This window comes from Pistacia vera, unplaced genomic scaffold, assembly GCF_008641045.1.
Source record: "Pistacia vera cultivar Batoury unplaced genomic scaffold, PisVer_v2 Contig568, whole genome shotgun sequence".
Lineage (NCBI taxonomy): Eukaryota > Viridiplantae > Streptophyta > Magnoliopsida > Sapindales > Anacardiaceae > Pistacia > Pistacia vera.
The window spans coordinates 438661-458028 of NW_022196410.1; the positions used below are offsets into that span (position 1 = coordinate 438661).

General features: G+C 35.4%; 4 protein-coding genes across 5 annotated transcripts; 2 read left to right on the forward strand and 2 right to left on the reverse strand.

Annotated features, from left to right (window-relative positions):
* The first annotated feature begins 197 nt into the window (after window positions 1–197).
* Window positions 198–2599, forward strand: LOC116108735. Its single transcript, XM_031394969.1, has 3 exons — window positions 198–596; window positions 1644–1843; window positions 2033–2599. The coding sequence occupies exons 1-3, from the start codon at window positions 507–509 to the stop codon at window positions 2283–2285; spliced, it is 543 nt and encodes a 180-aa protein (XP_031250829.1). The 5' UTR covers window positions 198–506; the 3' UTR covers window positions 2286–2599.
* Window positions 2600–2999: 400 nt separating this feature from the next.
* LOC116108714 lies at window positions 3000–4578 on the forward strand. Its single transcript, XM_031394941.1, has 3 exons — window positions 3000–3038; window positions 3623–3822; window positions 4012–4578. The coding sequence occupies exons 1-3, from the start codon at window positions 3000–3002 to the stop codon at window positions 4262–4264; spliced, it is 492 nt and encodes a 163-aa protein (XP_031250801.1). The 3' UTR covers window positions 4265–4578.
* Window positions 4579–5555: 977 nt separating this feature from the next.
* Window positions 5556–7259, reverse strand: LOC116108741 (dof zinc finger protein DOF1.4-like). The gene has a single exon (XM_031394977.1). It carries the CDS (start codon window positions 6923–6925, stop codon window positions 6035–6037), a length of 891 nt encoding a protein of 296 aa, XP_031250837.1. The 5' UTR covers window positions 6926–7259; the 3' UTR covers window positions 5556–6034.
* A 3831-nt stretch (window positions 7260–11090) lies between these two features.
* Window positions 11091–18906, reverse strand: LOC116108732 (splicing factor 3B subunit 2). 2 transcript variants are annotated; one of them, XM_031394961.1, is made up of 18 exons: window positions 18591–18906; window positions 17502–17621; window positions 17296–17421; window positions 17083–17145; window positions 16636–16743; window positions 16037–16114; window positions 15441–15533; window positions 15210–15296; window positions 14710–14811; window positions 14519–14638; window positions 14368–14430; window positions 13779–13912; window positions 13478–13559; window positions 12676–12734; window positions 12522–12567; window positions 11786–11877; window positions 11621–11690; window positions 11091–11402 (listed from the first exon to the last, which is right to left on the reverse strand). In XM_031394961.1, exons 1-18 carry the CDS (start codon window positions 18831–18833, stop codon window positions 11331–11333), a joined length of 1758 nt encoding a protein of 585 aa, XP_031250821.1. In that variant the 5' UTR covers window positions 18834–18906; the 3' UTR covers window positions 11091–11330. The 2 variants fall into 2 exon arrangements, with proteins under 2 accessions (XP_031250821.1, XP_031250823.1); XM_031394963.1 differs by lacking the exons at window positions 12522–12567; window positions 12676–12734 and adding exons at window positions 13149–13194; window positions 13303–13361.
* Between the last annotated feature and the right edge of the window lie 462 nt (window positions 18907–19368).

The window sequence follows — 19368 nt, forward strand, 5'->3', positions numbered from 1 at the left end:
TGATGATGGATTCGAACTCAAGATCTTTTGAATAATACACTCAAAAATTCCTATCGAACTACTTAACCACTCAAAAATAGTTTATAATAATAATAATAATAATTAAATGTTGAAGCAGAGTTGAATAAAATAGAAAACCCTAATTTAATTTCAAAGAGATAAGCATGGACCAGAATCAACTAAAACCTAGGAAAACACACTTGTCGTATATCATTACATTAACCTCGTAGTTTAAGTTTAGTGATAGATTAGAGAGAATCTCGCCGTCTTGTCTTTGCCGTATATATTATTTGATTATTCAACACATAACACTTTACTTCCCTGAGACGTAAAACCATCCATTAAATTAAAGTATTAAACTACACAAACAAAAAGCAGCGTGTGCAATTCTCCTATAATTCATATTTATATCTGCCCATAAATTTCCATTTATTTATTATCAATAAGTTTTCGCTTCTGCTTTTTATCTAACGCTTCGAAGTTGGGACTTTTGGCTTCACGCAGAAATGGCTTCAAAGTTGTTGTTGTTGGTTGTGTTTGTGTTTGATCTGATTGCTTTTGGACTTGCGGTTGCAGCTGAGCAGAGGAGGTCTACTGTGAGTTTTCTTTTTTTGTTTTTGTTTTTGGTGTGGGTTTTTGTTTTTGTTTTTGTATGTGGTGTGGCGTTTAACTTATTTTTTGTTTGTTTAATTAATTTATAGCGATGACCCAGTTGTTGAAACATTTTGTTGTTTGATTATTTTGGGATCTTTTACTCTATATAATAATCAAAAGAAAACTATATGAGTTGCTAGATCTGAAAGTTAACGTTTTTCAATTAGAAGAGAGATGGCTATAATTTTTTCGGAAGTCAAACTGGTAGTTGGTTGTTGATTGTTCTCTTAAAATTTAAAGAAGAGAGTTAACCATTTGGTTATAGATTTAGTGCATACTTGTTGATAAGCAAACTATGAAATCTGTCTTCAAATAGAACCAAAAAAAAAAAAAAAAAAAAACCGAAGTGAAAAACCTCCCAGAAAGATGGCCATTTCTCTGTGTGGGCACATGGAAGAGTTCGATGTGAGCCATGCACTTGGTTGGAGTAATTTTACAGATTTTGATTTTGAATTCTTATTAGGGCGTTGAAATTGGAAATATATTTGGATACTTTAGGTTTGGCTGAAAAGTTTACGTTTCTGGAGTAGAAGACCATTGAAAAGATTAATATAGTCGGGAAGTTGTGATGAATTTCGTGAAATTGGGACAGGGTGAATGAACTAATTAGCTGCAGGTTTTAGCTGTAAAATAGTTTCACTTCGTTTTGGTACATATCTCTTGGTTTGTTTTAGTTTCCTTAGATTTCCGCTATAATTTTAACTAAATATACTACTGGATTTCGAATTTCCAACATGTGCAGTAGCCTGTCAGCTTCCTGGTCAAGATTAATTCAGTTTCAAACTTCACTAAATTTGAGTTCTGGCAATTTCCTGGAAACAATTTGATTAAACTGAAGTTCTTAACTAATCTTTTGTGCCGCCTCATAAAACTTAGAGAGTTATCTAATTTCATTTCCCTAATGGATTACAGCAATTGCAAGCCAAACACTTGTTTTGTATTACAGTATAGCCAGCGTCCAACTCATTACTTGTTGACTCCTTTGACAGGCTGAAATCGCTGATGGTCCTGGTTATACCTACTGTAAATATGACAAGGATATTTCGACTGGCTTAGGAGCGGGTTCGTTCCTGTTTCTTTTAGCTAGTCAAATCCTTATTATGGTGGCAAGTCGATGCTTGTGCTGTGGGAAGGCTATGAGACCTAGTGGGGCCAGGGCATGGGCCATTGTCTTATTTATCACCTGCTGGTATGTGCTTATCACAAAGTTCATATCAAATAATTTGTTAATGCTCTCAGAATAAAACTTGTCTTACGTCTTTATAAATTCCCTTTTTTTTTTTCTTTTTTTTTTTTTTTTGCTTGCAAATCTTGTCTAGGGTAGGGAATATCAAATTTCCCATATTTTTCAATTTACTCATTAAAAATGGTATTTCAGGGTGTTCTTTTTTATTGCTGAGGTTTGTTTGCTAGCGGGGTCAGTGCGAAATGCCTACCACACCAAATACAGGAGTTCCTTGGGCAATCCCCCATCGTGTCAGACTTTGAGAAAGGGAGTGTTTGGAGCTGGCGCTGCCTTCATCGTCTTAACAGGCATAATCTCTGAGCTGTACTATGTTAGCTTTTCCAGAGCTAATGATGGGCAGGCTCCCTACAGCAGAGACACTGGCGTGAGGATGGGAAACTTATAGTTGAACTGAGTCTGAACGGTTAGAAATGTTTTAGTATGTAATTTTGCTAGTCAGTTGGCTTCGGTATTATGATATGAAGTACGTACTGTGTCTGCGCTTGTGATTTAGTATGCCTTTATTTAGCATATGGAATTGATTGATGATCTTACTGATCTTCTGTTGTTTTTCATATCATCTTTTTAGTCCTTTTAAATTTGTGCCTGCTACTACTCTCTGGATGCAGATCTTAACATTTCCATTTTAGCGTCTCCTGATGTAAACCTCAGATTTTTTATTCTATTTTGATGAGAAATTCTCTGACTCTTGAATGTGAAGGTACTTAGCCTTCAGGATATATATATATATATATATATATATTTTTTTTTTTCTCAATTCTTCAAGTTGATGTTGTCTTACTGAATACCCTGCTCCACTTGATGAATGTGCCAAGTCATAACATTTGATTATGAATCTAGACTTAGAAAATTTTGATGTTGATTCTTAGTTTTCAGAGGGTAGGAATAGGATCCACAATCAGCCTTAGAAGTNATAATTTTTTCGGAAGTCAAACTGGTAGTTGGTTGTTGATTGTTCTCTTAAAATTTAAAGAAGAGAGTTAACCATTTGGTTATAGATTTAGTGCATACTTGTTGATAAGCAAACTATGAAATCTGTCTTCAAATAGAACCAAAAAAAAAAAAAAAAAAAAACCGAAGTGAAAAACCTCCCAGAAAGATGGCCATTTCTCTGTGTGGGCACATGGAAGAGTTCGATGTGAGCCATGCACTTGGTTGGAGTAATTTTACAGATTTTGATTTTGAATTCTTATTAGGGCGTTGAAATTGGAAATATATTTGGATACTTTAGGTTTGGCTGAAAAGTTTACGTTTCTGGAGTAGAAGACCATTGAAAAGATTAATATAGTCGGGAAGTTGTGATGAATTTCGTGAAATTGGGACAGGGTGAATGAACTAATTAGCTGCAAGTTTTAGCTGTAAAATAGTTTCACTTCGTTTTGGTACATATCTCTTGTTTTGTTTTAGTTTCCTTAGGTTTCCGCTATAATTTTAACTAAATATACTACTGGATTTCGAATTTCCAACATGTGCAGAAGCCTGTCAGCTTCCTGGTCAAGATTAATTCAGTTTCAAACTTCACTAAATTTGAGTTCTGGCAATTTCCTGGAAACAATTTGATTAAACTGAAGTTCTTAACTAATCTTTTGTGCCGCCTCATAAAACTTAGAGAGTTATCTAATTTCATTTCCCTAATGGATTACAGCAATTGCAAGCCAAACACTTGTTTTGTATTACAGTATAGCCAGCGTCCAACTCATTACTTGTTGACTCCTTTGACAGGCTGAAATCGCTGATGGTCCTGGTTATACCTACTGTAAATATGACAAGGATATTTCGACTGGCTTAGGAGCGGGTTCGTTCCTGTTTCTTTTAGCTAGTCAAATCCTTATTATGGTGGCAAGTCGATGCTTGTGCTGTGGGAAGGCTATGAGACCTAGTGGGGCCAGGGCATGGGCCATTGTCTTATTTATCACCTGCTGGTATGTGCTTATCACAAAGTTCATATCAAATAATTTGTTAATGCTCTCAGAATAAAACTTGTCTTACGTCTTTATAAATTCCCTTTTTTTTTTTCTTTTTTTTTTTTTTTTGCTTGCAAATCTTGTCTAGGGTAGGGAATATCAAATTTCCCATATTTTTCAATTTACTCATTAAAAATGGTATTTCAGGGTGTTCTTTTTTATTGCTGAGGTTTGTTTGCTAGCGGGGTCAGTGCGAAATGCCTACCACACCAAATACAGGAGTTCCTTGGGCAATCCCCCATCATGTCAGACTTTGAGAAAGGGAGTGTTTGGAGCTGGCGCTGCCTTCATCGTCTTAACAGGCATAATCTCTGAGCTGTACTATGTTAGCTTTTCCAGAGCTAATGATGGGCAGGCTCCCTACAGCAGAGACACTGGCGTGAGGATGGGAAACTTATAGCTGAACTGAGTCTGGACGGTTAGAAATGTTTTAGTATGTAATTTTGCTAGTCAGTTGGCTTCGGTATTATGATATGAAGTACGTACTGTGTCTAGGCTTGTGATTTAGTATACCTTTATTTAGCATATGGAATTGATTGATGATCTTACTGATCTTCTGTTGTTTTTCATATCATCTTTTTAGTCCTTTTAAATTTGTGCCTGCTACTACTCTCTGGATGCAGATCTTAACATTTCCATTTTAGCGTCTCCTGATGTAAACCTCAGATTTTTTATTCTATTTTGATGAGAAATTCTCTGACTCTTGAATGTGAAGGTACTTAGCCTTCAGGATATATATATATATATTTTTTTTTTTCTCAATTCTTCAAGTTGATGTTGTCTTACTGAATACCCTGCTCCACTTGATGAATGTGCCAAGTCATAACATTTGATTATGAATCTAGACTTAGAAAATTTTGATGTTGATTCTTAGTTTTCAGAGGGTAGGAATAGGATCCACAATCAGCCTTAGAAGTGGAAGAGAAGATATCCACGGAAGCAGGAAATGGTTATCTTGGCAATTAAGATATGATTAGAAGTTTGATGTCTTTCTTGTGACTTGGGATTCACTTCCACTAACAATTCTTGCTGTTTACTTGTTTCTTGACAATGAACCAAATAAGAGTCCTGATCATGAAAATTTAAAGCTCTCACTTCCAAAAGTTTTTAATTTAAGTGCTACAATGACATATGCCTGGCTCCAATATCAATAGTAGCAGCAGAGACGACGTCACCATTGACATTGCCCAAGACTCACCATTCCACCGTGACCATTGAATCTGACACACAGCCCATGCAAAACGTGCATAAAGTTGCAAATTTCATGATGGCAGCTAATTCTCATGTGAAGGACAAGATATGTCATGTTCATTTTGGAGTTCTTTTTTATCCTCTCTCTCTGTTTCGTTATATCACTATCAGGGAAGTTAAACGTAAACGTACTACAAACCATTGTCTGTCTACGTTTATAAAAAGAATACGATTGATGTAGATGATGAATTCAAGATTTTTGCCCAAGTTAATTACTGGGTTAATTAACCCCCAGTTAGTTTACTCAGTGATCTTAAACTAAACAAAAACAAACCTTGTGTGGCCCCAACATGCACATGTTTAGTAGAGGAATGAATGGATGGGAATTGAGCAAATATATTATATATGAAAGAGATTTTAACATAAATAAGTAGATAGAATTGGAAAACATACAGTACTTTACAACAAAAGAGAATGATTCTCAATAAGTGGACATGAATTATGAGCAAACAAATCCTATGGAATACAATATTATTCAGATATCCAAAATCAAATATACATGTCCACAAGAATCTTCCATCACATCTACTATCACCACTCACCCCCTGGCTGTAAAAATCCAACTCTCATATGCCTTTGAAATGTGGTCACAATTATATCACTTTAATTCTATATCATAGAGTCGACAACTCTCCCTAACCTGTCTTTACATTCTTTCTTTTTTCTTTTTTTCTCGGAAGAAACAAGAGAGAGTCTCACACAAATGACAAATGGAGACACTAATTCTTTAATAAAAAAAGGGCAGCTTCTATCAGTCTACATCTCATTTAACAGTTACATAAGGTTGAGAGATATGACTGTACATTTTATGATTAATTAATTAACCTAAAGAAAATAGACTCATTGATCCTCTAACAAAAACACAAACACCCCAACTCATGAAGAAAAAGATCTAGAGACACTACTAATATATAGTTAATTACGGTTTGATATCAGAATCATCCCACGATATGTTGAGATCAGTAGAGACTAACGTGTCAATGTCATCCCAGTTCCAGTAATTTCCCATGTCCATTCCACTGCTTGTAGTTGCTGTTTGAGCCCATGGCTGCGTGACTCTGGTGCTTGTGGTTGGCATGGTTGGATCCTCCATGGTTTCTCCTGGGTATTTATAAACATTTGAGGATTGAAAAGAGGTTGATATTGAAGATTGTGTTGTATCAAAAGAACTTGAGCTTGCATAAGGAAGGTGCAAGCTTTGATTTTGAGGCGCCATAGAAACACTTGAACCAATAAAAACACTATTGTTGGGGCTCATATCTTTAACGTCCAAGTTGCCAGAGTTGACAAGATCTTGTTGAAAGAGTGTAGATGGAGGACGAAGCAACGCTTGATAAAGCATGCCAGACAAGTTCTTCTGATCATCAATTGCAAAAGAAAGGTTCTCTCTAGGCTGCTGACATTGAATTGCCAGTTGGGTATTATAAACCCTATTGTTGATACTGCCAGTGGCAGTTGTTGCGGTGGTGCTTGTAGTGGTGTTGTTGGTGGCGTTGTTTGAAGTTTTGAGACGCTTGTTTTTGCGGCCACCACCAACAGGAACATTGCGGAGAGTGCCACCTTTAGTCCAGTGCCTCTTGCAGGTTTTACAAAAGTGCCTAGGCTGTGACTTGTTGTAGTTATTATAGTAACAAAATTTTGTGTTTGTGGAATCACACCTCGGACACTTCAATGGGTCTGCCTGCTGCTGATTTTGTGGGTGTTGCCGCTTCAGTGACGCAGGCTTCGGGAGCTCTAAGGTTTGAGTTTGCAACAAAGCCTGGCTCCAACCAAATCCATCACGAGAAACTTGTTTAGAACTTAACCCCATGCGTATGTTCTTAATTAATATACCTGAAGATCAACTCAAGAACCCTAAAACAAAAAGCAAAACAATATTATGATGATCAAATAATAAAGAAACTGAAACTCTATCCTTTGGAGCGAGGAGCAAGAAGAGAGATCAATCTGAAGAATAACAAGAAGGAGATGAGAGAGATAGTTATTAGAGAAGCAGCTGAGAAATTTGGTGATGGAGAGGAGTTAAAGAGAAGGAAATGTTTAGGACGGTGATGAGAGGTGAGCATGTCTTTGAGGGATTATCTTGTATTGTATAATATGCTTTGCTCTATCTGTAAAAGGAAATAATTATGAGAATATGAAGATGGGGAAGAGCTCTAATAAAATATGCAAAAGCCTTGGTAACACATTTTAAATAGGGCAACAAATGGAGATACACTGACATACTTACTTAGCCTTGAAGGTGAATGTTTGATTACTTACACGTGGATGCCCCTAGGCCGTTGATAGTGCTTTGTCTATATAGGCTGTAAAGGAGGTGTAGATGTTCACTCTATATCTATGCTACAATATTTAAACTATATTACAGATATCACCATCAATTACGTGTAAGTAGTATATCTATCTCTATTGCCCCTCCAAAACTCCCTAGATGTAGAGGACAAGACACAATTAAGATTTTTATTTTTAATACTTATCTTAAGAGAAATCTATCCCATAATAATCTACCGTTGACTCCCAAATAAAATCATGAACAAAATATTATTTTTACAATCAACAGAAAATCGAACTTAAAGACTATATATTGAAGCGATACATAACCCATTTGGTTCACCTTTACTGCAAGGCTAGCCATGAGTGGATTGAAGTTAAGATTGTTTTGCATAAGGCTAAAAGGGATATTTCAACCATAGTTTTCGCCGAAAAAAATAGAATATGTTCTCCAATATTCTACTGCATTAGGAGAGAACACCCATCTTTACGTTAGTGATCGGAAAACACATAATATTCATCTAACAAACTAATTTGATAATGATATTTAGAGATGAGATGATCAAAGTTGAGAGTCGGATAATAGTGTAGTGTAGATGGTGGTGGTGAAGGGACCCATGATTTGAAACAGTTGGCATCACGTGATTATTGGTGGGGTAGAATTAGAAAGATGAGAGGTTAGTGATGAAGCAAACGGCATGCATGGGCCAATGCACATGTGTGTTCATGTTTTAGAGTGGCGAGGAGGCTCGGCCATGGCCATGTGTGTTAGCATTACATTATTGAAGGTAGAGAATGGTAATAATACCACAATCTGTTACATTGTGTTTGTAGAAATGTCTCTGAGAAATGACAGTAGTGATGAGTAATATATGTTTGTATAATTGCCACTGAGAAAGGACAGTAGGAAACAAAGCACAGTGCTATAGATATGGTCTATAGGTGTCAAATTAGTAGTCACCGCCCATGAAATGACAAGATTTTGTTTTGTCTAGCATGCCACAACAACCGTCATCATCATCATATATCCAAAATGGCTCTTTCATCAGTCACTCCCTCATAACACTCTACTGGAAAGCATATTAATTTGGTTAAAGACTTGTCAACAACCCTAACACTAATAAACTTACGTCCTCTCACCTGCACATACATTTAATTAATTGCAAACCAAGAAAACCGAGGTCAAAATTTTGACTACTAAATTAGAATCCTTTGAGTCTACTTTTACCTACACTAACAAAATCATATCAATTGTGACCAAAGCGTCAACTCTGATCAACCTTGAAGTAAACCCATCTAGAATATTTGGTTCAAACCATGCAAGCTCAATGTGAATTCAACAATATATGAAGAAAATCATTACAGATGGTTTGATAATAAAATAGCAAAGGAGTCTATCATGAGTTCTTGAGTTTGAATCTTTCTAGACATTAATAGGGGTGATCACTGAAAGAATTTATTCAATCTTTTACTTCAAGGTTGGAGAGTTTAGTTAAGGTGTGCGCATGTTGACCTGAATACCTCCGATTACTAAAAAAACAATAATACATGAAGAATGATTTAAGCAAGTTGGGAGTCAAATAAACAGGATTATAAAAGAGCCACGTGCACATAATTAGGGCACAATCAAAGAGTAAGTTTTAATGTAAACAAATGCAGTGGATTCTTGAAGGAATGTGAATACAAATAAACAATAATATTTATATAGGTTGGTCGGTTGGTTAGGTAAAGTTGCTTGCAAGGGCGTTTTCAACATTTTCAAAACGACAAAATAGAATGTGGATCATCTCTTCCAAAAAAAACAATTTAATTAGAAAGTGACCTTATTATATATTTAATTAATCAAACTTAATAAATTTAATAAGAATTAGTCTAATCTTGCAGCCTAAACAAACTCATCATGCCACTTTACTACTTTATGTTAATAATTCACACTCATTATAATGTCAAGAACAAGAATAGGTTTAGTATCAATTTCATCATAAATTTTTTTAATTAATCAAAGGGCACGTGTCGCCACACCATAAGGTGCAGGCATGGCCTAGTGCAATTGATGGTTCCAGGTAGGTGGTAAGCTGCTTGATGAAAATTCAGTTCACTTTGGATCATCACTTTCATTAATTTCCTTTTTTAATTTAATCAAAAGATGAACTGGTGAGGTATCAATAATCATGGCTATCTAACCAGTTTAACACGCTGTTGCTGAGACCACATGCTCTCTCCATGGGAAAGTGATAGTTACATTTTTTTTCTTTTTTGGGTAACCGGAGTGTCTTGGGCTAGTTTACGTCAAAGTCCATTGAATATTTTATAAACCCAAAGGACTAAGGATCAAGTAAGCTACAATATTATTGTAACAGGTGACCCCAAGATTTAAACCTAAAAACTCAAGGAATGAAATAAACCTCCTTACCACTAGATTAACCTCTTGAAGTTGATAATTATATTGTTAATTATTAATAAGTTCAATTTATGTGAGCGTCAAATCTAAAGGATATATATATATATATATTCAGAATCAAATCCAGTTTCAACTAGCTGGCAAATCTATTACTTTTGAAGAACAGAGCATGAAGAGCTTCATGTAACATGATTTTATAATTGCAGTGGTAATGACTTTTGGAACAAGTATGATTGGGTACTTGTACAGTTGTACTTACAATTATGAAATTATTAATCTTGCTTTTATCTATCATCATTAATTGATTTTTAGTCAACTAATGGTTGGGATTTTGACTTTAAAAACCTTTATTTTTCAATCATTTTCATTATTCAGTGGGCTTGGCTGGAATCGGATGGTGTTGGTACTGGCATGAATATCTAGTGGCCACCTGATTGAATATGTGGCTGTGCCCTCTTCATCTCAACCACAATAATATTATTCTCATTAACCATATTATTAATTTAATGAACCTCTTCTTCTTTCCTCCAACATTATTCAAACTTCTGAAATTTCATCTCAAAATTGTATGCAAATGATGAGAAGTGAATTATAAGCTGCAATTGGACGCAACCCAGAAAATCATATTGATGGGTATATGATAGGGGGCGGCAGAAAGTGCCAAAACTGAATCCAAGTAAAACATAGTGATGCTCGACAAGACAATTTAAACAAAACATCTATCTCCAAACAGGGTTATGTAACCCATGACCATAAGGCGGTGATTACATATAATCTTTAGGGCTAAGGAACTTACTTTAATAACATATAAATGTTTGTTTGGTGTGGTGGGTCATGGTGTGATGGAAAGAAGAGAGTGAGGAGGAAGAAAGGAATACAATTAAAATGAATGTGAACTCAGGCTAAAAAGGACAAGGTCACCACAATTACAAACTAAAATTGAAATTTAGCAAAAATAGAATAAAACTAGGGCTTGACAGCTCCCCTCATTGAATTGACGAGACGTTGCACTTCATTTAAAACTCAAAACTCAAAAAACTCTCCCTGCTAAGTATGTCTACACATGTTACATCACAATTTAGCTTCAAATTTAGAATAAAATATTGCACTAGAGAAGAGATAGAAGCAGTAGAGGATTACTTGACATCTAAGGCTCTTTCCTCTATTGGGGGAAACAGTGTACCTATTTTGCTTTTGATGATGACGAAGAATGACTTTATAGTCTACAACTTTTAGCATTGGATTGGATCTCCTTTTCTTCCAAAAGTTAATAAATCAACCGCACAATTCACCACAACCTTCATCATTTTTAAAAGTTGCCATACATCCAACTCTACTCATGTATATATATTTAAAATCTTACACCAAAACTATGTCTATGTTAATTAGTGATAGATGACAACATTTAATACAAATTTGTTTACACCAATTGGCAATTATTCTCCGGATAACGAGAGCTCCAACCAAAACAAAATTTGTGTCTGCGCATTCCTGATTTCAAACTCTCTGCTTTCACTAACTAAAACAACACCCATTGTCCACTCTAAAATTTGAAATCCTTCTTCTTTGACTTTCCTTCCTTTTCCTGCATTTTCCGCTTCCTCTTCTTCTCATTCTGCACAATCACACACTCATTTTATCAACATAACATATCAACTCAGGAACAACAAAAATATTCATCCTCAATTTATCTCCCAACCAAAAAGGATTCCATCTGTACTTATGATTGGGTTGGTAGAAGGGGGTAATTATTTAATGAGGGAAATAGCAATGGACTACAATCTAATGTCATTTCCTGAAATGGATGCTGTAACAAATAGTTAAAAGGTGCACCTCGGCAACCATGTCACTGAAATCCTCACGCTGACTACGGAGTTTCTCCTCCTCCCTTGCTTCCTCATATCTGTGGAATTCAAAAAAATAATTAACCCACTTTGTACTAGAAGATACTAATACACCAGCAGTAACATATCAAATTCACAAGGGTCTTCGACTTACTTTGCAGGCAGAACATTGTCCATAAGCTCAAGTTCTTCTGGCTGTAGAGTGACGTCAACTCGATCTGATTTTTGCCCTCTAAGAAGATCAACCTGCCAAAATAAACAACAAAAAAGATTTATAGTGATCAACCAATGATAATGATCAAGGAAATGGAAATGGCAATGATTCCAAGTAACTATCCAAAAATAAATAAATAAACTAATCTCCAGAGTTTTCATTACACCAAGCATCAGTTATATAACCTTTCACAGTGGATAAGAAAATAGTAAACTGCTAATACGTGTGCTACCTTATTTCTAACATGAATTATCACATCCATAAACTTCAAGCAAGGCAAGTTATTCAAGAACAAGATCAAATAGCTTAAATACTGATTGGCTACTACAAACATTTCTAATATTAAATGATATAATAAGAACAAGATCAAATAGCTTAAATACTGATTGGCTACTACAAACTTTTCTAATATTAAATGATATGATAACAGACAGTGTTTATGTTATGCCAAATTTTTCCATTCTTTTTAATAGGGCCTAATTCTGTCCCTTTCAGTAAGGGCTAAATCTTTCCCTTCTAAAGAAGATAGTAAGTACATAGTCATAGAGAAGACGCAATTTTCAATAGACAAGTATCTCTGCTGTCACAGGAGAGAAAAATCGATTTATTAATTTTTCTACTTATTGGTGTTACTGAGGCAAACTTAATGAAAAGGATAAACAAACTTTATCCTTACCCTTTTCGCTCCTGCCTTGTCTTGTGTACCACTGTTAACCACATACCTGTAAACCAAAATAAATAAATAAATAAATAATGATAATCATTATTAAATATCTCAGATTTATAGGAATCAGAAACTAGAAATTTTCTGAAACAAATGAATGCTGTACGTGTGAGTTGTTCCAAGTAAAGTCCCTGGAGCAATCCTCTCCTCTTTTTCTTCAAGCACCTACAGGAAACGAGGGAGAAAAAATTGTAAATAGAAAGACATAACATCTAACATGAATGCCATGAAGAAATGTTAATGTGANAAATGATATAATAAGAACAAGATCAAATAGCTTAAATACTGATTGGCTACTACAAACTTTTCTAATATTAAATGATATGATAAGAGACAGTGTTTATGTTATGCCAAATTTTTCCATTCTTTTTAATAGGGCCTAATTCTGTCCCGTTCAGTAAGGGCTAAATCTTTCCCTTCTAAAGAAGATAGTAAGTAAATAGTCATAGAGAGGACGCAATTTTCAATAGACAAGTATCTCTGCTGTCACAGGAGAGAAAAATCAATTTATTAATTTTTCTACTAATTGGTGTTACTGAGGCAAACTTAATGCAAAGGATAAACAAACTTTATCCTTACCCTTTTCGCTCCTGCCTTGTCTTGTGTACCACTGTTAACCACATACCTGTAAACCAAAATAAATAAAAAAATAAATAATGATAATCATTATTAAATATCTCAGATTTATAGGAATCAGAAACTAGAAATTTTCTGAAACAAATAAATGCCGTACGTGTGAGTTGTTCCAAGTAAAGTCCCTGGAGCAATCCTCTCTTCTTTTTCTTCAAGTACCTACAGGAAACAAGGGAGAAAAAATTGTAAATAGAAAGACATAACATCTAACATGAATGCCATGAAGAAATATTAATGTGACACAGGCAGAGATTTTCAAACTGCAGTTCTCTCACTTGATATAGAGGCCTCTCCGGTTCCTTTCTCTGTTGCTTACGAAGGTCAATAACATCAGGTGTCTCAACACCAGTAGGCGTGCTGAATTAAGAAAAGCAAACTATATGGTCAGAAACTATGCCAAACCAAGCAAGACAAGGCTAGAACTTTGATGCAATAGAATAATAATCACACGGATGTTAATTAAGAAAGGCAAAATATTATTTGCAAACGACATGAAGTGCCATGACGTACACAATGCAGTCAAGGCACCAGGACATCACCAACATAAAAGCACACTGAAGGTGAAGAAATATATACCTTGAAAGTGTATCAACAGACTGAATACCATCCTCTAACTCTTCTTCCTCAATTTCTTCTTCTTCCTCCTCCTCCTCTTCTTCTTCCTCTTCCTCCAAGTCACCCCAATGCTTGGTCTTGTCAACTGGCTCCTCCTAAATCGATTAATCAATACAAAAAAGAAAAGAACAGAAAAGAAAATGTCAATCAATGTCAAGAATAGGTACTCAAGAGTTAAAAGTTTGGGATTGCAAAATATCCTTCATGCTGTAATAACATTCATAATCAGTGGTGTCTCTCCTCATTACTGATAGGGATGTCAAAAAAAAAAAAACAACAAAGGGTTGGGACCCACATTAAGAATCAAATTTACAGTGGGCATATCCCAGTCACAAATTAATAGAATTGAGTGGTAACATTAGAAGTATAGGCATGAAAGCAAGGTCTTTTTACTTTGATGATGGGTAATGCAAGGTTAATTTAATATTTTACTTAATTACTCGTTCTTGACTATTGATTAGGGTTTTACTACATTAGAGTTCAGTGTCTTCCATATATATATATATATCATTCAATATGCCAATCCAAACCCAATTGTGCAGTCTCATACCTCATAGTTGGGCTGTTCTTGTAGCTGAACACCAAAAACATCTCCATACAAAGGGCGTCCATACTATTTACAGTGACAAAAGAAATTGGTTATACACCAAATAGTAGATGAATACAAGTAATTTGAGACAAATTTTAATTAAATCACATACTTCATCGACAGGAGGCTTGCCCCAGCCACCAGGTTGATAACCAAAACTAGCTCCAGCAGGAATAGGAGCATTTAGTCCAGGAATTTTAAGATGCGGGTATGAAGGCGGTGGACCATATCTCTACATGATCAGATCCACGGTTAGAAAAAAATAATCATAGCTACAAAAGTGGACAATTTAGCCAAACTCACCTGCATATTGATAAGCCATGGGGGTGGAGCACCATCTGGCATACCAAGAGCTTCTTTTAATTCTTGTGACAATGTTCCGGGCTTCATCTCCCTTAGTTTCACCTACAGGTCAAACAAAAGAAAAGGTGACTGTACCATCCCATTAAACAATAGGCACAAACCCCCACTTCATTATATCAAATCACAAGCAAACCTATCATCTAAGAGAAGTGTCCACATCATTTTATTCAAGCCTCTAGGTTACGTAGATATAAAGTACTAAGAATGACCATGACAAAAGGTGTGTTCAGTAGTTGCATGAACAAATAATTAACAAAAAGAATCTAAAAGTCACATAAATGTCATTTCTTCCCTGTAATGCTATGATATGATGATAGTCATATGTAATGCCAACATGTTTGTGTAACAGCAGTCAGCGCAGAAAATACATGCAAATTGTAAAAGAATCAAACTGAATGAGCAGCAATACATATAAAGCATAATATACATATTAAGTTCACCTCAAATTCTTTCCCTTCATGGTACAAATCACCATGAGTTGTCAGTTTTGGCTTCGTCTGGTACTTAAAAAATGCATCATGGAGGACCTAAATAACAGAAACAAGAATCTTGTCAGAAAAATGGCAATAATCATTCCAAACACAAGCAAGGGGAGGCACATTACTCAACATGCAAAGAAGCAAAAATTACAGTATAATTCTAAATAACATCAATCAAGAAACAGGTGAAACCTGATAGTCTATATCCATTTTCCCCATCTTTGGCTGCATACGTTCACGCTGCTTTTGTTTCAACTTCTTACTGTCCTCTTTTTCTATGTAAGCCTGCAAGGAAAAATCAAATGAAATAAGTTATAAGCACCTTTCACAACACAGCACAGAAACAGAATGGAATAAAAAATCAAAACAAAACCCAAATCCAGATGTTAGAAAAAACCGTACAAAGAGGGACAGCAAGCAGGCAGCATTCAACACTGGAATAAACACAAAGAATCATATTTACAGACACAGGTAAATGGTATCTAGATTGAAAATATGTTTGCCCAGCTTCTAATTACAATATTACTGGCACCAATGTAAGGTTTCCAAAACTCCAATGAGGGAATTTCTAGAGTAAAAAGAGAATTAGAAAACAAAAAGATAAAAAAAATTCAGGCTTTAAACTCCTCAAAAATTAACATTATTAGGTGCCCTTATCATGTACACAAACACATACAGAAAAATATCTAGCAAAACATGCATCATGTATGGAGCATCCAGGAAATGAAACTTGGTTCAACATAAAGAAAGAAAAAAACTTAAGGAAACAATAATAAAGTTGGAGCTACCTGTCGAATTTTCTCAATTCCTGTAGCGGCAATGAAATCAGGAAGCTGAAATGGTTGCTTCTCAATTCCACGCTTCCCCTGAAAACAAAAAATCCAAAACCTTATGAGATACCAGAAATTTTACAATTACAAAAGTTAATCAATCTGCACCCAACTCAGATAACTTCAAAAATATTAAAATCTTATACGAATCTAGCCCGAGCATTAGGCACAATGGAAAGGCATCTGAAATTCAAAGCAAACTAATTAGCACCTCAACAGTGAACAAAAATCTCCTACATCTAGCATGCAAAGGTATGCCATTCTACTAAAAAAATTCCATTAAAAGCATCAGATAAACATCTATATCCCAACCCACGTTAGCAAATACATTTAAAGAGATATAATTCAAAGGTCCTCTTTCCAAAACACATACAAGTCCAGGCTCCATGGTTGTCACAGCCGCTACCCTGCAAGAACCACATATATACATATAAGGGAAATTTTATCGCATTGATCTTTCCTCACTCTCTTCCCTAAACCCCTCATGTTGACCAATCCCATCAATTGTGCATGCATAACTTTATCCACATTGGTCAATTTTAGCAGAAATAACTGACCTGCAAAAATTTCCTCTTCTGACACCAATGCCTTGGAACAGGAACAGTATTTCTATATGCCTTCAAAAACACCAGCAACTTAGGGTCTGCAGCTGTTGCATCCCAAACCTGAATACAGAATAAAAGGTTAAATGAGCAGGGAAAAACAACAAAAAGTAAAACAGATTATCAACAGTTACAAGTGGCAGGATCAAATATTGGAAGGGATTAAAATAGTATATGAATACAAGACTTGTGAACTAGGTAATAAGATTAATATCATATAGAATCCTTAACACATCTTTTATCTGTGTTCTCAAATTCTCAAATGGTTAACACATATTAATGCTATCAATCACATTTATTGCTAACTCCAGAATGAGGAAACCATATTAGATCACCAAAAAGCAGGAAAGAGCACATCAATAACCAAATAAAAATATGACAAATACGGGCATTTATCACTACCTCAACAACATCAGGCCTTGAGCAGATCTGTTTCAGTTCAGCAATCTTCATCCTTCGTTGAAGCTGAAAAAAGGTTTTTTCAAAAAAAATTCTGTCAGTCACATGCCAGCAATAGTAACAAAAACAGTGATACATAATGATGACAATAATATAACAATTATATGATAAAATTAATATGAAGAACAAAATAACTTTCAATGAAGCACCAAAAACCTTTTTCTTTTTATTTGAAAGGCCTTTCTCTTTTTGTTGGTCATCCTGTTCTTCATCTTCTGAATCTGAGTCAGCCTTCTTCTTTGAGTCTGCATTTTTGGCAGCCTCATCTGTTTTATCATTCTCCTGGGGGAAAAAAAAAATCAGCTTCAAGTAATATTCTAACCAACAAAAAAACAAGAAGACTTAAAAGTTCACCCATTTACCTCAGAACCAGCAGTGTCATTAAAAGTGAACTTCTCAAAGATCTTTCTAAATTCATCATCCATACCATCTACTAACTCTGCCTTCTCTGGTACATACTCAATAGTAACTTGCTCAACAACCTGACAAGTTATTTAAAACAATTGCACATGTCATGATGATCGCACTGAACCAAGCAGATGTATAAAGAACCAAAACAAATGTCACTGGCTATATTCACACAGGGAGACTAACAAAGAAACAAAAAGAATTTTATATATAACGCCTAGCCAATTGTACCAAGTTATTAGTGAAAGATAAGGAAATGTAAACAACTCCATTTTGTATAACTAGTTCAGCCTTAATTACTCAAAAATCAGAAATCGCAATTAAAATTTCAAGTTCCCTATCCATTCTTCCTCTCCAACTACAACTACAACAAGTCTATACAGAACCCAGAAACTAGTTCACCCATGCATGCAACTGTTCATTCTAGTTCCTACTGCTTTCTTTATTATAATATTAATTTGAATAAACTTGACTTCTTAGTTCATATCAATGATTTAAGAAAAAATATTACAAATTCACATAACTAGAATCAGCAGTAGCCTATGAGATTTGATAGTATGGTCGTAAGATTCATATCTATTTTTATTATTTTAATGTAGAAAGATACAAACTGAACACAGATCAATATAAAATATGTATATGTATCTTCAAGGCATAAAAGAAACTCAAAAGCTCGCCATCCTTATCCATGGCTTAATCCTCACCACCAAAGTTAGAATGCAAAGAGAGACACACTTCCTTACCATTCACCCAATAATTTCTACAGACCATTTATTATCGGCTACGAGGGCCGGTTTCGTGTTATTTATTTATTGCTTTTCTAGATGAAAGTAAAACAAAGGCAATAGCCTAAGAAAATCATAGATACTCTATCTAGAAAATCAGAATCCTAATTATTATTCAGGCAAACCTTAATTTGCCCCAAAATCAAGCCCTTATAACCTAAAAATTTACGCTCCATTCAAATCATCAAACATAAACGCATGCATACATATAAATAGAAGAAGAATACAAACAATAAAACCCTAGAAGTATAGCCAGACCTGTGGTTGAAGATCGGCGTTCTCCTTGGCTTCATCTTCGTCTGTTTCGTTTCCGGCGTCGGCATTAGACTCAGGTGCCTGCTGAGAGGCCTTGTTCTTCTTCTGCTTGCGCCTGCGCCGACGCCGTTCGCTCTCTTTGGACTTCTTGGCGGTGGCGGTGGCGGCGTTGGAGTTAGGGTTCGTGGAGCTCAGATCTCCGTTCGACAAAGTGCCGTTTTGGAACGGGAGAGTGTCTGCGGTCATGTTTCTGTGGATGATAGAGGGACTGAATGACGACGTTTTGGGAGGAGACGGTTTAGTAACTTTAGTTAAATATCGGAGTAACGCCTCCTTTAATAGTTGAGCAGCGACGCACGTGTGTGGATTATGTAACACGTGACAGTACGGTTCATTCTCCTACGTGGGTTTAGCAATAACTCCCGGTTGTCCCCAGGGAAGGTTTTGAAACCCGACCCAAGATGTCACCCGACCAAGGGGTTGGGTCCCGGTTTTCCTGGTCCTACCGGCTAAACAGGTGGTCTATCGACAGTCCAAAAAGTTTAAAATTTTGCAAACACATCCCTACAAAAAATGGAGCCGTCCTTGTAAGTTTGAAATCTAAAAAAGTTTCAATGTTGAGAATATCCTTATTGTTCAAATCAAGAACATATAATATGTTATATAACCTTGCAATTCCAAATAGAATACCATTCAAACTAAATGACAACAATCCATTAGAAATCTCAAAACGATATCCAATATTATCCAAAGAGGATACTGAAATAATGTTTCTAGAAAT

Excerpts from the sequence above, each read along its gene's own strand:
- LOC116108741 (XM_031394977.1), bottom strand. The coding sequence starts at position 6,925 with ATGGGGTTAAGTTCTAAACAAGTTTCTCGTGATGGATTTGGTTGGAGC.
- LOC116108732 (XM_031394961.1), bottom strand. The coding sequence starts at position 18,833 with ATGACCGCAGACACTCTCCCGTTCCAAAACGGCACTTTGTCGAACGGA. Across the intron at positions 16,744-17,082 it reads CAAGGCCTGATGTTGTTGAG|GTTTGGGATGCAACAGCTGC; the intron begins GTAGTGATAAAT and ends TTCTGTATTCAG. Across the intron at positions 11,878-12,521 it reads ACAAGGCAGGAGCGAAAAGG|GTTGATCTTCTTAGAGGGCA; the intron begins GTAAGGATAAAG and ends TTATTTTGGCAG.
- LOC116108735 (XM_031394969.1), top strand. The coding sequence starts at position 507 with ATGGCTTCAAAGTTGTTGTTGTTGGTTGTGTTTGTGTTTGATCTGATT. Across the intron at positions 597-1,643 it reads CTGAGCAGAGGAGGTCTACT|GCTGAAATCGCTGATGGTCC; the intron begins GTGAGTTTTCTT and ends CTCCTTTGACAG. Across the intron at positions 1,844-2,032 it reads GTCTTATTTATCACCTGCTG|GGTGTTCTTTTTTATTGCTG; the intron begins GTATGTGCTTAT and ends ATGGTATTTCAG.
- LOC116108714 (XM_031394941.1), top strand. The coding sequence starts at position 3,000 with ATGGCCATTTCTCTGTGTGGGCACATGGAAGAGTTCGAT. Across the intron at positions 3,039-3,622 it reads GGCACATGGAAGAGTTCGAT|GCTGAAATCGCTGATGGTCC; the intron begins GTGAGCCATGCA and ends CTCCTTTGACAG. Across the intron at positions 3,823-4,011 it reads GTCTTATTTATCACCTGCTG|GGTGTTCTTTTTTATTGCTG; the intron begins GTATGTGCTTAT and ends ATGGTATTTCAG.